The sequence below is a fragment of the Humulus lupulus genome, chromosome 1 (assembly GCF_963169125.1).
Source record: "Humulus lupulus chromosome 1, drHumLupu1.1, whole genome shotgun sequence".
Classification (NCBI taxonomy): domain Eukaryota; kingdom Viridiplantae; phylum Streptophyta; class Magnoliopsida; order Rosales; family Cannabaceae; genus Humulus; species Humulus lupulus.
The window spans coordinates 12,682,556-12,698,027 of record NC_084793.1 but is presented as its reverse complement, the minus strand read 5'-3'; the positions used below and the strand labels follow the sequence as shown (position 1 = coordinate 12,698,027).

The window sequence follows — 15,472 nt, the reverse complement described above, 5'->3', positions numbered from 1 at the left end:
TCTAACGGAACACATATCCGCCCTTTGTATCTCAACAAGCCTACCTCTGACACTGTATAATCTCTGGATGCTTCAGCCAGAACATCCTCCCTGATCTTGATCAGCGGAGGATCACTCAACTGACCCTCTTTAATTCTCTCTAACAATGTAGACTGTAGCGTAATATTAGCCAACTGGCCCACCAGCAACTCTATACCAGCTCTGGTCATATCATCCGCTAACTCTCTGGCTATCAGCCTCATACCATGAATCTGCCCCGGACCTTTCCGGCTCAAGGCATCAGCTACCACGTTGGCTTTCCCTGGGTGATACAAAATCTCACAATCATAGTCCTTTACTAACTCCAGCCAACGCCTTTGCCTCATATTCAAGTCCTTCTGGGTGAAGAAGTATTTCAGGCTTTTGTGGTCTGTATAAATCTCACACTTCTCTCCATAGAGATAGTGCCTCCATATCTTTAAGGCAAAAACCACAGCTGCCAACTCCAGATCATGGGTAGGATACCTCTTTTCATACTCCTTCAACTGACGAGAAGCATAGGCAATAACCCTCTCCGATTGCATCAAGACACAGCCCAAACCCTGATGAGAAGCATCACAGTAAACCACAAACTTCTCTTGATCTGTCGGAAGGCTCAGAATTGGAGCTGTAATCAACCTCTGCTTCAGTTCCTGGAAGCTGTTCTCACACTTATCTGACCACACAAACTTCTGGCTCTTGCATGTCAGCTCAGTCAAAGCACTAGCAATCTTCGAGAACCCTTCCACGAACTGCCTGTAATAACCTGCCAATCCAAGGAAACTTCTAACCTCAGAAGCATTCTTTGGCCTTGGCCAATCTCTGACCGCTTCGATCTTTGCTGGATCTACCTTAATCCCCTCCTTACTGACAATGTGTCCAAGAAAGGATACCTGAGACAACCAGAACTCACACTTCCTGAACTTAGCAAACAACCTGTGTTCTCTCAGTCTCTGTAGAACCAACCTCAGATGCTGCTCATGTTCTAACTCAGTCTGAGAATATACCAGAATATCATTGATGAAGACGATCACAAACTGGTCTAAGTAATCCCTGAACACTATTTTCATCATATCCATGAAAGCGGCAGGGGCATTAGTCAACCCAAATGACATAACTAGAAACTCATAATGCCCATACCTGGTACGAAAAGCAGTCTTCGGTATATCTCCCTCCTTGACCATCAACTGATGATAACCAGAACGAAGGTCAATCTTAGAGAATACCTTCATACCTTGCAACTGATCGAACAGATCATCTATCCTTGGCAAAGGATACTTATTCTTAATTGTCAGCTTATTCAATTCCCTGTAATCTATACACATTCTCAATGAACCATCCTTCTTCTTTACAAACAGAACTGGCGCACCCCAGGGTGAAAAACTAGGTCTAATGAAACCCATATCCAGCAGCTCTTGCAACTGCACTTTCAATTCTTTCAACTCAGCTGGGGCCATTCTGTACGGTGCTCTAGACACTGGCTCCGTCCTTGGTGCCAATTCTATAACAAACTCAATCTCTCTGTGTGGTGGCAATCCTGGCAAATCTTCTGGAAACACATCCAGAAACTCACATACAAGTCTGGTATCCTCTGGTCTCACTGGCACGACCTGAGTGGTGTCAACCACACTGGCTAAGAATCCAATGCAACCTCTCTGCAAAAGATCCCTGGCCCTCAACACAGAAATCATAGGAACACGGGGTCCATGCACAGTACCAACAAACACAAAAGGATCCTCACCCTCAGGCTCAAAGGTGACCATCTTCCTTCTGCAGTCAATGGTTGCCCCATACTTTGCCAACCAATCCATACCCAGTATCATATCAAAGTCAGTCATAACTAACTCTATCAAATCCACTAACAACTCTCTGCCCTCAACTGTCACTGGCAAAGATCTGACCCATCTTCTGGATACCACTATCTCCCCAGTGGGTAACAAAGTACCAAACCCCACAGCATAGAAGTCACAAGGTCTACACAACCTATCAATAATGCTACTAGCAACAAAGGAATGTGTAGCACCAGAATCAATTAATACACGATAAGGGGTTCCTGCACTAAGAAGCTGACCTGTAACAACTGAGGGGGAAGCCTCAGCTTCTGCTTGAGTCAACGTGAACACTCGAGCTGGGGTCGAGCTGTCCACCTTTCTGGGTTCTTCTTTCCCTATCTGAGGGCAATCTTTCCTAAGGTGTCCCACTACTCCACACAAATAGCAGGCCTTTGCCCTACACTCTCCCAAATGACGCTTCTTGCACTTAGGGCATTCAGGACGAATCTTCCAGGCTTCACTGCTCCCAGGACGACCTATTGTAATACCACGAGGTCTCCTGTCAGAACCTGGAACTGGGAAGGTATCAGGAACCTTCCTCTTTTGGTCACTGGGGCCAACACCCCTACCAGAACCAACAAATGGAGGACCTGGCCTCCTGAAATCTCTTCTGGCTGCATTGTCACGCCAGATCTTAATCTCTGCACTCTCAGCTGTGAGTGCCTTCTCCACCACCTGTGCATAAGTAGTAACTCCTGCCACAGTGGTGATGCGAACGTCACGGGCTAACCTGGGCTGTAGCCCCTGGAGGAATCTCTCTCTCCTGGTCCCATCAGTGGGCACCAGCTCTTTGGCAAACTTTGCCAAACGGTCAAACCTTAAGGCATATTCAGTAACTAATAAGCTTCCCTGAAGTAGCCTCATAAACTCATCGGCCTTCGCCGCTCTTATAGCATCGTTATAGTACTTCTCATTAAACAAAGTCTGAAATTCCTCCCAGCTCAGGAGATTAACATCCCTGGTCTGGCCAACCACCTCCCACCAAATCCGGGCATCTTCCCAAAACATATAGGCAGCACAGGCCACCCTCTCGCTACCCACTACCTTCATAAAGTCAAGGATAGTGTTAAGCATGCTCATCCATTGTTCAGCTTTAATAGGATCAGCGCTGCCTTCAAAAACTGGAGGTTGCTGTTTCCTGAACCGCTCATAAAGAGGTTCCAGTCTGTTTTCAACCCCAGGCTGCTGCCCAATAACTGGCACTGACACAGAAGGTGCCTCTGGTAAATTAACCACTACAGGCACTTGTTGCTGCCTCAGGAGACGAAGCTCCTCTCCCTGTTTCAACACTATAGCCTGCAAATCACTAAACAACTGCTGCCAGTTTGCAGGTGTTGGCTGTGGAATCTGGGAATGGTCATTCTCTTGACCCTGGCTGTTGTCATTATTCTGACCCTGACCACTCTGGCCAGCTGTAGTGTCTGTCTGCTCTGGGTTCATTCTGTCACTGATACCTTACTGAAACAATGATCAATACGGCCAGTCAGGTAGTAATAACTAAACCTCTTGCCGCCTCACGGTCCAAGAACAAGCAGACAATTATCATATTCCACAGTCATTCAATATGCCCAAACAGATACATGTTTATGGCACTCAGCACTCAGCATGTATCATATAACAATTCATAATATTTCAAGGACACAAGGCCAACACAGTGACTCATGCATACAGGTAAAGCATTTGCACCACATTTAGGCAGTTATGCACATAACTACATAAAGAGTTACCAAACCAAGAGTCGAGCTTGACTTCAGTGATGTGTGTACATGCCCAGCCAGTCTACAGGAACCTTAACCTTGGCATAGCTCTGATACCAAGTTGTAACGCCCTGGCTACCCCAGAACAGTTACGGTGAACGGTGGACCGGAAATTTGACTCATTGCCTGAGTCCTTTGGTCAAAAACGTGCTCTAAGTGTGATTAACAGGTTAAGGTACAAAACCAATAAAAAGGAAATGGAGATTTTATTACAAACTGCTCTGCAGAGCTAAACAAAACATTTACAAGAGGTTCTCAGTACAAAATGGTCACTAGTGTTTGAAATTTACAATCCCGCCGACTTAAGCGGCAAAAATAGGGTAAACCCCCTAGTTCCTCTGAGAACGCCTTGGCCGTGGTGGTCAAGCGGCCGCATATGTACACAACACCACATCAGCTCTCTACTCAAGGCTAGGTGAGCTTTTCTTTCCCTTTACCTGCACCACATAGCACCCATGAGCCAAAGCCCAGCAAGAAAACATAATACTTTTCATAACATCATTAAATGATTATCATCATAACCACACTGAGCATAAAGCTTTCAAACAAATGAATAACACATGACTTTAGCGGGAGAGTGGCTGCTAGGTAAGCCACTAGCCTCCAAGCTCTCTTTTCTAGCAAGAGAGTGGCTGATAGGTAAGCCACTAGCCTTCAAGCTATGTTTGTTCATCGACCCTCAGGGTCGGTCAGGCATTAATGCTCCTTGAGTCATTCAATGCTAGTAATCGATTAGATCTAATCTCTATTGGCTTGCGTGATTCACGCTAAGGCCGCTCTGACAAATAAATCAGCGCTTCCTGACCTGTGTCCAGTAACACTGCCGAGCCTGACAAATAAGCCACAGCCTCACAGCTGATACTAACACTTTTGTCGATTCTATATTCAATCCATGTCCATATTTATACAATCAACATGCCTCACAAATATCCATGCATGTCACACTTTGGGTGCAGTTTTCTTACCTCCGGTTCGAGCAAGAACAAAGAAAAGAGTGACCCTGAGAACGATCGACCTTTTGGTCCTTTAGCAGTTACCTGGTCATAACCAAATTATGGGATTCCATCAATAAAATGAATAATAAAAGGTTCCTAAACCAAAACCTAACCACCGGGACCTCAAACACTACTCAACCGGGTAGTAGGTTCAATCCCGAGGCCTAAGGTTTGAATCCCCATGCTGAAAACACCTTTTTGGCAAAATTGACCTTAAGGGCCGCGGCCCTCCCTGCTGCGCCGCGGCGCGCCCCTCAGACAGAAGGGACCTCCCCTGCCAGACGCCAAGGGCCGCGGCGCTCCCCTGCTGCGCCGCGGCGCTCAGCCCAGAATGGCTAAGTCGGCCACACGAACCCGTTTTCTCCCCTGAGCTCTTTCCTCTCAAACCAACCCTTCAAACCCTCTCTAAACCTCTTCCAAACACACAATTCAACCCCCAAATAACACCCATGGCTCACCCTCATCAAACCCCAATCAAAAACAACATGAAAACTCCCTTTAATCCTCACTTTCCACATCAAATTCTAAAGCTGAAATCCTAAAACGAAAACAGAGCAAACATGGAAACTAAGGGCTAAAAACTTACCTCAAGTTCAGGTTATGGTGCTCTTCCACTGTGGAACACTCTCCCAAAGTACCAAAGCTTAGCTCCCAAGCTCAAACCTTCAACAAATTCACAAAGCTCACAAGGAAGGAGAAGCAAGATGAAGGTACGGGAAGAGAAGAGGCTTACACTCTGTTTTTACTCTGTTTATCCACAGCCTTCCAAGCCTAACATATATCCAAGCCAAAAGACTAAAATACCCCTAGGTCTTTAAAAGTCTCTAAAGCCAACCCAAGGGCAATTTTGGTACTTTCCACCTATACCGTTAATCATAATTAACGCTTCCCAATTCCCGCTAATCTCAATAGTCTCAAACTCCATTATTTCACATCCCGTTACCCTTTAATGCCCGGTAACACTCTAATCATTAAAACACCCCCGAGACTCACCCCGAGCCCCGAGCTTAAGCCCGTTATGACCAAACCGATAATTAACATTCCTTGATCGTCTCATGCCAAATGGCTCGAACGAACCCACATCATAATGTGGTCTCAATTTATATCACCGACATGCGAATAAATAATCAATTTACCCTCAACGGGCCAAATTACCATCACACCCCTGTAATAACAAATATGGACTCACATGCATGCATTTCACATCATATCATAATATAATCAACATATACATGCATTTTATCAATTAATAACATAATTAAGCAAGTACGGCCCTCCCGGCCTACTGCTCACACCGCTAAATGCATCGGAGAATTCAGGGCATTACATTAAGCCTGTTTCATTTTGGGGCTTGGTGCAAAATGACCTTTAATAGTTTGTGAAAGAAAGTAAATGTCTATGTTTTTAATTTTATAGTAAAATAGTCTAACCACCTTTTTAATAGTACATATTACCAAATATTCCATTTAGCAAATTACTATTTTATTCTAAATATTTTAATATTATGGTATATGTATATTAGTTTTATTTGATTAATTTTTATTATAAGTTATTTTGATTTTTTTTTTCATTTTTTATGAGTTGTTGAATGATAGATCATACTACAAAATATATATACTGAATATACCAACAAAATTTATAAAATTATTACTCAACAATGTATATAATATGCTAACAAAATTATATACTATCATTAAAATGTATATACCATGATACAAAATTATATACTACCATAATGTATAATAAGATATGAACTAAATATCATAAAAAGAATTATATACCATACCACAAAAAACATATACACTAGTTGAAAAATAATATACAAACAACCCATAAAAAACTTTAAAAAATCAATATAACTTTAAAATAAATACTAATTAAACAAAACTAATATACATATACCACTATATTAAAGTCATACACTCCTAAATAAATAAATAAATTATAGAAAATGACAATTTAGGTATCAACACTGTAAAATGGTCAGTTATCTACAATTTTAAAAAGTGATTTTTTCTTAAATACATATTTTTTTTGTTTTTTAATTTTTTTACAGTTCCTATTTTTTTTTCTTTTAAAATATACGTACTCAAGTTTTCAAAAATAAAATTTTCAAAGTTTCATAATTACGAAAAATACGATTTTTAGGAAAAATAACTAAAAGCCAACTTAAAAGCAACTCACGGAATCAACTACACATTAAAAAAATATAAAAACAGCGTGAAAACACAAAAAAAAAACCTAAAAATAACGTAAAAAAAAAAAAAAAAGAAAGGAAAAAGACAGAATCATAAAAATGTAAAAATTTCCTTAAAATCATAAAATTGAAAAAAAAAAAAGACCGTAAAAACGTTATTTTTTAGCAAAAATTAGTATTTTATTTAATTTTAACTTTTATAAATGACACATTAGCTTCGTGTCATTATTTTGACCATTTACTTCTCTTTCACTCTTACAAGCCCAAGCCCAAGCCCAAGTAATTGAGACCGAAGGCCCATTAAATTCTCTCATCGCTCTTAAGATAAGCCCTGCGACATTCCTACAGTTTGGCGCGTAAGTTAGAGGCAAGAGTGAGCAATCAGCAATGGCGAAGGTGATAGAGCAAGCAATAGCATCTTCGACTAACAACTTGGTTTTTGTATGCCGCAACCCTTTCATGAACACTCGCGTGTGTACCTCCCGATTGGGCTTTCAACGGCGCCCTTTCAAATGCTCAGTGGAGTACAATAACAACAACAATAGCGACGGCAACTACTTCCAGCACTACCACCAAGCGGCGGCGTTCCCTCGACCGGCGGAGATTCAGTGGAAGAAGGAACTGTGTAATACGGTGCAACTCATTGGCATCGTTGGTCTTCCTGTTGAAATCAAGCACTTGCCCTCCGGAAAGGTCGTCGCCTGGACTCGCCTTGCCGTCAAGAAATCTTCCACTGACACTTCATGGTAACTCAAATTGAAATTGGGCATTTTAATCTCTCTTTTTCAGTGATTGTATTGAAAAGTATACTTTTTGGGGCAATTTTAGTTAAGTTATTGAATATTATAATGTTAATAAGAAAACCTCTGTCTTGTTAATTGAAATGGAATTTCAGACACTTTTTAGCTTTAATTTCAGAAAGTTGAAAACAAAAGAGGATAATTGCTAGAAAAAAAAATTGTAATTATAAGGAATCAATGGTGAATAAATGTCTCATTTTTTTCTACTTATTCATCAAACTGAAATTAATGAAGAGGGCTTGATGGAAATTGGATGAATTTAAATTTCAAGGAGGAAATGGAAAATTTTAACCTAGAAAGAGATGAGTAAATAGAGAAGAGGATAGTGCACCATCAATTCAATTTAAGTAACCATTCAAATATGATCTTGATATGGAGTAGTCAAAATGAATATAAAATGACTCTTCATCAGTATAGGTTGCTTACTTGTTGAGGATTGATGGATGACTCAATTGGAAAGCTCAAGCTCTGTCTCTCTATCTCATGAGAATTTTATAGCTCTGTCTTTCAAAAATAACCACTAGCTTTTCATCAATTGCAAATTAGCATATTCACATTGTTTTGTCTGTGCTCTTGTTTATCTTGAAAAGAAGTTACTTCATTAATGTTCCTTTGAAGACAGGGATTTCAAGCACTTCTATACTTGATAAATTGATAATTTTCAGGATCAATCTGACATTTTGGGATGAACTAGCAAATATTGCTTCTCAGCATGTCGAAAAAGGCCAACAAATATATGTTTCCGGACGTCTGATTTCAGATACTGTTGAAAGTGATGATGGTAAACAGCAGACATACTACAAGGTTTTGTGTCTACTGCCCTAGATCTCCTAGTGTGTCACTTCTTATCTTCACCAGCTTGATGAAGTAAACAATGGTAGTTTGCCATTTTCTGCAGGTCGTTGTTCAGCAACTGAATTTTGTTGAAAAAAATTTCTCATCGGGAACCTCCAACGACCGTGTTTCCGACTCCACAATACCAGGCAAGTCATTTTTTTAACAAAGTTCTGATAAGATCTCAGATGCTTGGACACTCTTACTTTATTCATATCAAATTCTTGCAGGTAGGAAGTTTGCAGCAAATGCAAATAGTGATGAAACAGTTGAGCAATTATGGCAAGCCTACTTTGCTAATCCAGTGGAATGGTGGGATAATAGGAAAAATAAGGTATGATAATGAGCATCGATTGACCTTGAGCTGGATGTAGATAGATGTTGAGAATTGTTGGCAATTTTATGTGTTCTAGTTCTAAATACCTAAAGTAAAAAATAAAAAATAAAGAAGCAAATTCACAACATATTGAATTATTGAAGGTAAAGGTGCATTTTTTATCATTAGTTCGGTATATAGATGAGTCTTAATTGTAGCACATGTTAAGAAAAAGGAATGAACTGCCAAAAATTATGTTTTCATGCTAAGGATATGTCATGCAACTGAGCGTATGGAATATAAAACAGAAGGGTGTAACAACTAGTTTTGAAATCCTTAAGAAAATCTGAAAACTTAGTTTTTTTTTTAACTTGTATATTGTTAATTTTGAATTGGATAAAGACTCCATGTTCCCTTCTCTTTATATCAAATTTTTTTGCCATTTCCAGAGGAACCCAAAATATCCAGACTTTAAACACAAAGACACTGGAGAAGCCTTGTGGATAGAGGGCAGGTCCAACCCACCATGGGTGAAGGGCCAACTTGCCATTCTAGATTCAAGAATGGGGTCTTTTAATGGCCAAGATAGCAGAATGGACGCAAACTTAGTGGTTGGAGAAAACTTTTCTCTTTTCTAAATGGTTATGATATTAGCTATTTTGTCCCGGGGCTAGTGGGTAATTTGTTGTATAGAAATACTTCTTTTTGATTGAGATCTGAAAGATTCTGAGCAAGCTTATTTCTTTGTTCTTATTATGTATTGCAAAATTTACTTGTGTGTCATGGTTTCTCCTTTCTTTCTTGGCTAGCTCTATAAATTATATTATATCCATGGGCCAGTATAATAAAAAGATTTGACTTGAGTAGTTGGTGTTTGTTGTCTTTCAAATAAATATATCTTGGACAACTAGATAGCTGAAGAGATTTTCAAGATTTCTTTTTTGTTATTTATACATTAGTTACGAATCTCATATATAATTAATAGAATAACTTTTCATCAGAGAATTTCACAAAACATGCTGAATCAGTTCTGTGAATTTTGTATTATATTTTCTCTTAACCAAAATCAAAAGTATTTTCTTTGAAAATATATGCAACAAAAGTGTATATTACCTTTGAATCTATGCTATGTTTGGAATTTTACAAGAGAGTTTAGAAAAAAAGTGGATTTCCTAAAATTATATAAGAGAATTTTCTTAATATATATGTGTTTTGGGTATGTTTATAATTATTCTAAATTTTATAAAATTATACTACAAGTAAGTTTTCATTTGACTAGAAAAAAAAACCAAATTTTTATTTGAATCCAAACATGAAAAAAAAATGAAACCCTAATTTATTTTTTCTCTTTTAAAATCTAAAGATCCAACAAAGGGTAACCTAAACTTGTAAATATTCATATGCTTTTAAGAACAGTTCTGATTTATGCTCTCTTCCAATAAGTCTGTCAATCGTGTTCGGTTCCTTTAGTCTTTTGTTTAAAAATTAAGTCAAAAGGGTCTAATCTTGGTTGATTATATGAATATCAAATCGACATCCAGTGATTCGATTGTTAAGAATACACTTATTCTCTTATGTTTAAAGAAAGCGAATATATATATATATATAATAAATATTATTCAAACAGTAAAAAGAATCACTAAATTGTATATGATAGTTGATATATATCTATTTTTCTTGATAACATCTCCATAGATATACTCAAAATTGGGGAAAATATATCGATCTTGAATGTAATTAAATCTTATACAATGATTACATATATAACCTATTAGTAGAACTAAAATAATAAATTTATATTCCTCTGTACAATTGCACCTCTCTCTTCTTCTTCTTTTTTTTCATATTTATTTTCTAGTTTTGCTTTACGATGTATTGGTTTCAATTCAAGCCTGAAGCCCTGAGTAAAATTTGAGAAGTAAATCATGATCATGATCTTGATTAAGCACAACAACCCAATCCTCTAGCTTCTGACCCTTTCATGATTCTCAGCCTTTTGCATGAACAAACAAACATACTGCAAATAACAATGTGAATTTTAATTAGTTATGAGCTCTCAAATAAATTTCCACAATATATTTATACACACATATATGTATATATATATAGAGAGAAAGAACTTACTTCCATGGAACATCTCCAACTAGCATCCAGTCACCATCTTTGTCTTCATAAGTAGGAGCATATTCAGAACCATTGTAGCCTTCTCTCTCAGAGTAATTACCAATAGAGAGTTGGAACATAGTTTCCAAAGCCTTGAGTAGCTCAGGGTAGCTTTTGTAGACCTTAAGATCGATCTTCCTTAGGTAAGGAGCTCCATCAACGCTCACTTTCACGTAAGCGCCGGAAACCTCCGCTGCCGACGAGGAAAACTCCGACGAGCTGCTCGTTCTCTTCATCGGCGGTTGCGTATTGTTTTTTCGGAAAGATCGAATCGGAGGCCATCCAATCACTTGTGTACTCTTGTTGTTATTATTGATAGCAATAATCTCATCTCGTTCTCCATTTCCGGCAGCATCGGATCTACTACACTTGTTGGAATTAGACCTACAATCCTCAGCCTCCTCCGCCGCAGCTCTCTTGTTGCTCCGTCCAGTACTCGGCGGCACTTCAGAGCCTGGCAAACCCAATCTGAGGTTAAGATAGTCATCATCTTCGACAACCTCCATCGATTTCAGACTGCTAGTGTTGTTCCTCATGATTTCCGTGGAAAATAAGTAAGAAAAATTCAAACACTTTCTCGAGAAAAATTAACCAAAGGGTTCTCGATCACAGATCTGAGATTAGAGAAGAATGTTGGTTTTTGTTTGTGTTTGTGCTTGTGTTTGGATGATAGAAATGGTAATGCCAAACAAGTTTTTATACATATCACAACGAAATAAGAGGAGGGGACAAAATCCATGAAGAGACTTAATTAGGTTTGTGAGGAATGATAGCGCCACGAACTGTCTCACACGCGTTAACTCACTGACCAACCAGAATCGGACCCATAAGACAAAGTGGGACCCAAAGTCTCCGCGGTTGAGTGGAGTTGTGGGGTCCACTGATTGTGTTTGATTATTCGTTTGCCTGTCACAGAAGGGGCACCGTGGAGGGTTGGTGCCCCACCGGAAGGGGACAAGTACAACCAATGGTGTTAAAGTCATGTGGGTCCGGGAATAGACGGCTGAGATTCGGTGTCGTGTTTTGGTGAAAGGAGAGTCGTTGGATTAGATAAGAGCGAAAGTGAAATAGACGGACATCCCATGTGGCTGTCGTTTATTGGCGGGGCATAGCCATGTGAATGGGTGGGACCCACTCTGATTGTCGACTCGCTTGTCGGCAAACGACATGTGGTATGCCATGTGGCGTGGTCAGCTTTGAGTTTTAAAGCTCTCTCTTTGACTCTCTCTACTTTTATTTTTTATTTTATTTTATTTTGTATTACTGACATTAGCATTTAAAATCTTGTCTGATGCTAGTTGACCATACAATTTTTTTAAATTGATAAGATTAAGAATAATATATAATAATTAAGAAAGAAAATTATTAACTTAATAACCGTCTTAACGATCTTTTATTATTAAGTAGGGTGATTTTGATAAGAACATGAGTTTAGACATGTGTAAGCACATGTTCGGGTTAAGATTTTTTAATTTTTAGTTTCTTTTTTTGGGGTCAAATATTTGAAAAATTGTGGACCAAGAGTTTTTTAAAAGTGAAAAATGGTATACTAGTTAGAATTTGTCCAAACAAATTTTAACATGACTAACATGTGGTGTAACTCATTTTCAGAAATATATCCACACACTTATCAGCTTTGGAAGATAAAACTAACATAGGCTTTTATTTATTTTTAATAACTAGCTTTTATTTATTTTTGATAAATAGTTATTTTGATTATTGGTTCGATAAGATTCAACCTTTTCTTTTTTATTTTTTCTACATTTGTTACTCAACGAAAGTTATTGCATTAATATTTATGTACGTATACCATACCATAACATAATTTTAAATAATGCACATCGGCAAATCCACAGTACTTAGAGGCAAAAAAAAAAAAAAAAAACAGTTCATGCATGTGCTTGCTGGAACTACGTACGTAGCTAATTATAATGTATATATACGATCAAGCTAGCTATAGCTAGTAATATATATATAATTATATATGATATATATTTATATAGGCACCATTATAATAGACCTATAACTAGTTTTTTTATATGACAATCAATGTATATAATGTAGTTACAGAAATCCCACACAATTTTAGGAATTTTCGAATAATTTAAAATGTTGAAATCATGATCCAAACAATTTTTTTGTATAAATATCGCAGTTTGTCACACGCTCATATAAATATCAAAATAATCATGCGTGCAACAAATTGTTATTTGAATATTGATTTTGACATCTTATATTATTCGAGTTTTTTTGAAAACTTGTAGGAGGTTCCATGTAATTATATCATACACCATCATGTAAAAAAATTACAATTTATCTATGTACTGAAAATACTAAAAGTACTATTATAATTAGTTATTGAACTATAGTGATACCCATATGTATAGGATAATTATTTGGTAGGGACATTATTTTTGTCCCTACCGGTAGAGAGTTTTTTGTTTTGATACATAGAGAAATTGTAATCTGATTTTTTTATATGACGGTGTACATTGTAATCATAGCAATCATTCCACCAATTTTTGATAAATGAGTTCAAACAGTAAATTGCACTCGTACTTGATTTTTTTTTATACAAGTGTAAAATAGACTGTTTGAACTTTGATTTCGACACCTTAAATTATTAGATTTTTTAAAAAAAAATGAGTGGATACCAAAATTAATGCCCTACCATAAAAGCTCCCAATATTTTTATATATAGGACAATTCTTCTATAGGGGCTTCACTTTAAGCCATACTAGTGGGGCTCTAAGTGTTCTCGACCTGTGAATAGTTTTCGACGCAATTTTTTTTATAACCGTATATATTGTAGCTATTTAGAGCATTCTGCACATTTTCAAAAAATTCTGAATAATTTACAAAACCGAAAACTAAGTTCAAACATGTTGTTGCATGCGTGACTAATTTTTTTTATGTAAGTGGAAATCAATATGTTTGAACCTAGTTTTCGGTACTGTAAACTATTCGGAATTTTCTAAAAATTTCCAGGATGCTTTAAATAGCTACAATATACATGGTCATAAAAAAAAATTGCGCCGAAAACTGTTAACGGGTTGAAAAACACTGAGAGCCCTACCAGTATGGCTTAAAATGAAGCTCTTATAAGAGAATTCTCCTATATAAATATATATATATATATTTATATATATTACATGGTCAAAGCATATCCACAAGTTATTGCTAGCTAGCCGAGAAAACACCAAGGGGACGACAACTCATAGAAGATAGGAAAAGACAAATAGAAAAACGTTTCAATAGAATAGAGATCAAATAAGGCAGCTAGCCTTCTTCCTTCCTTGTACGTACGTAGTCATAAAACATCAAGCAAATGCATATGCATATGCATGATCCCTTTGAAGATTACCCAGCTCTCTGCTCCTTCCCTTGGCAAAATATACAGGACCACACATACGTACACACCATGCATGGTCTACCATCTTTATTTGGCCTCTACCTATTTAGAATATCGATCCAAACATGGACCATCACCAATGCTCATATAGCTAGCATATTCAACATTTTCCTTCGTACTACTAGTTCCTACCCCACTCTTAATTTACATTATATGCTGATCAATATGGTATTAGACTAGTGTCCCACTTGAAAATGAAAATTGTGTGTGAGAAAATTGGACCATTTATCACCTAATTAGTTTTAAGAGGAACCGACTCATGATTTTTAACACAATATCAAGAGCCTTATAGTTCCATAGGAAAAAAGAAAGAAAGTAAACTTGAAATGATATTTGATATATCAACATATATAGTGCAAAAGATACTTGAAATGATAGTTTAAGATTGGTGAGCAAAAATAGTTAGCATCTTAAAAGAATATTAGAGTATAGTACTCCACATAAAAAAATATCTGAAAATATTGAACCGGGAATATAATCATTTGATATCCTGTGTTTTATTAAAATATAGACTTAGTACCTTATGTTTTTAATAATGATCATCTGGTAACCTGTAATTTGAAATTATACATATCTGATACTCTAAACTAGAATTTGAATAATAAAAGTTTATCAATATAGTCAAACTGTCCTTAATTATATGAAATTAAGTAATTGAATTTGAATTTGAAATTCATATAATTGATGACAATTTGATCATATTGATAAAATTTGAGTCCAGAGTATCAAATATGTACGATTTCAAATTAACATAGGGTACAAAGTATGTATTTCGATCGATAATACACATGGTACCAAATGAGTATTTACCCTATTGAACTATATAAGATTATGAGTTACTCTACTTATTACCAATTAGTTTTAGATGAAATTTTATGATTCTAATTAACCATTTATTCTATGGTTGCCATTAGTTTGTTAATTTACTAAAAATATTTAATGAATTATGATAATATAGTTAGAGTAGTGTCCCACTTGAAAATGAAAATTGGACCATTTATAAGAATATTACTCTATTTATCACATAATTAGTTTTACAATGGAACCTAGCTCATGATTTTTAACATAGAGACTTATACTCAGAAAAAATATTTATTAAATTATCTTCATTATTTCATAAATGTAAATATTATTTTTAATAGGAAAAA

At 36.8% G+C, this 15,472-nt stretch overlaps 2 protein-coding genes across 3 annotated transcripts; one reads left to right on the top strand and one right to left on the bottom strand.

Moving 5' to 3' along the window:
• The first annotated feature begins 7,143 nt into the window (after positions 1 to 7,143).
• On the top strand, positions 7,144 to 9,615 carry LOC133785680 (protein OSB2, chloroplastic-like). 2 transcript variants are annotated; one of them, XM_062224902.1, is made up of 5 exons: positions 7,144 to 7,545; positions 8,265 to 8,403; positions 8,498 to 8,582; positions 8,664 to 8,767; positions 9,199 to 9,615. In XM_062224902.1, the coding sequence occupies exons 1-5, from the start codon at positions 7,187 to 7,189 to the stop codon at positions 9,385 to 9,387; spliced, it is 876 nt and encodes a 291-aa protein (XP_062080886.1). In that variant the 5' UTR covers positions 7,144 to 7,186; the 3' UTR covers positions 9,388 to 9,615. The 2 variants fall into 2 exon arrangements, with proteins under 2 accessions (XP_062080886.1, XP_062080888.1); XM_062224904.1 differs by having other exon boundaries at positions 8,498 to 8,586; positions 8,668 to 8,767.
• An 841-nt stretch (positions 9,616 to 10,456) lies between these two features.
• LOC133785689 (auxin-induced protein 22D-like) lies at positions 10,457 to 11,598 on the bottom strand. Its single transcript, XM_062224910.1, has 2 exons — positions 10,874 to 11,598; positions 10,457 to 10,766 (listed from the first exon to the last, which is right to left on the bottom strand). The coding sequence occupies exons 1-2, from the start codon at positions 11,446 to 11,448 to the stop codon at positions 10,691 to 10,693; spliced, it is 651 nt and encodes a 216-aa protein (XP_062080894.1). The 5' UTR covers positions 11,449 to 11,598; the 3' UTR covers positions 10,457 to 10,690.
• Positions 11,599 to 15,472: the final 3,874 nt, after the last annotated feature.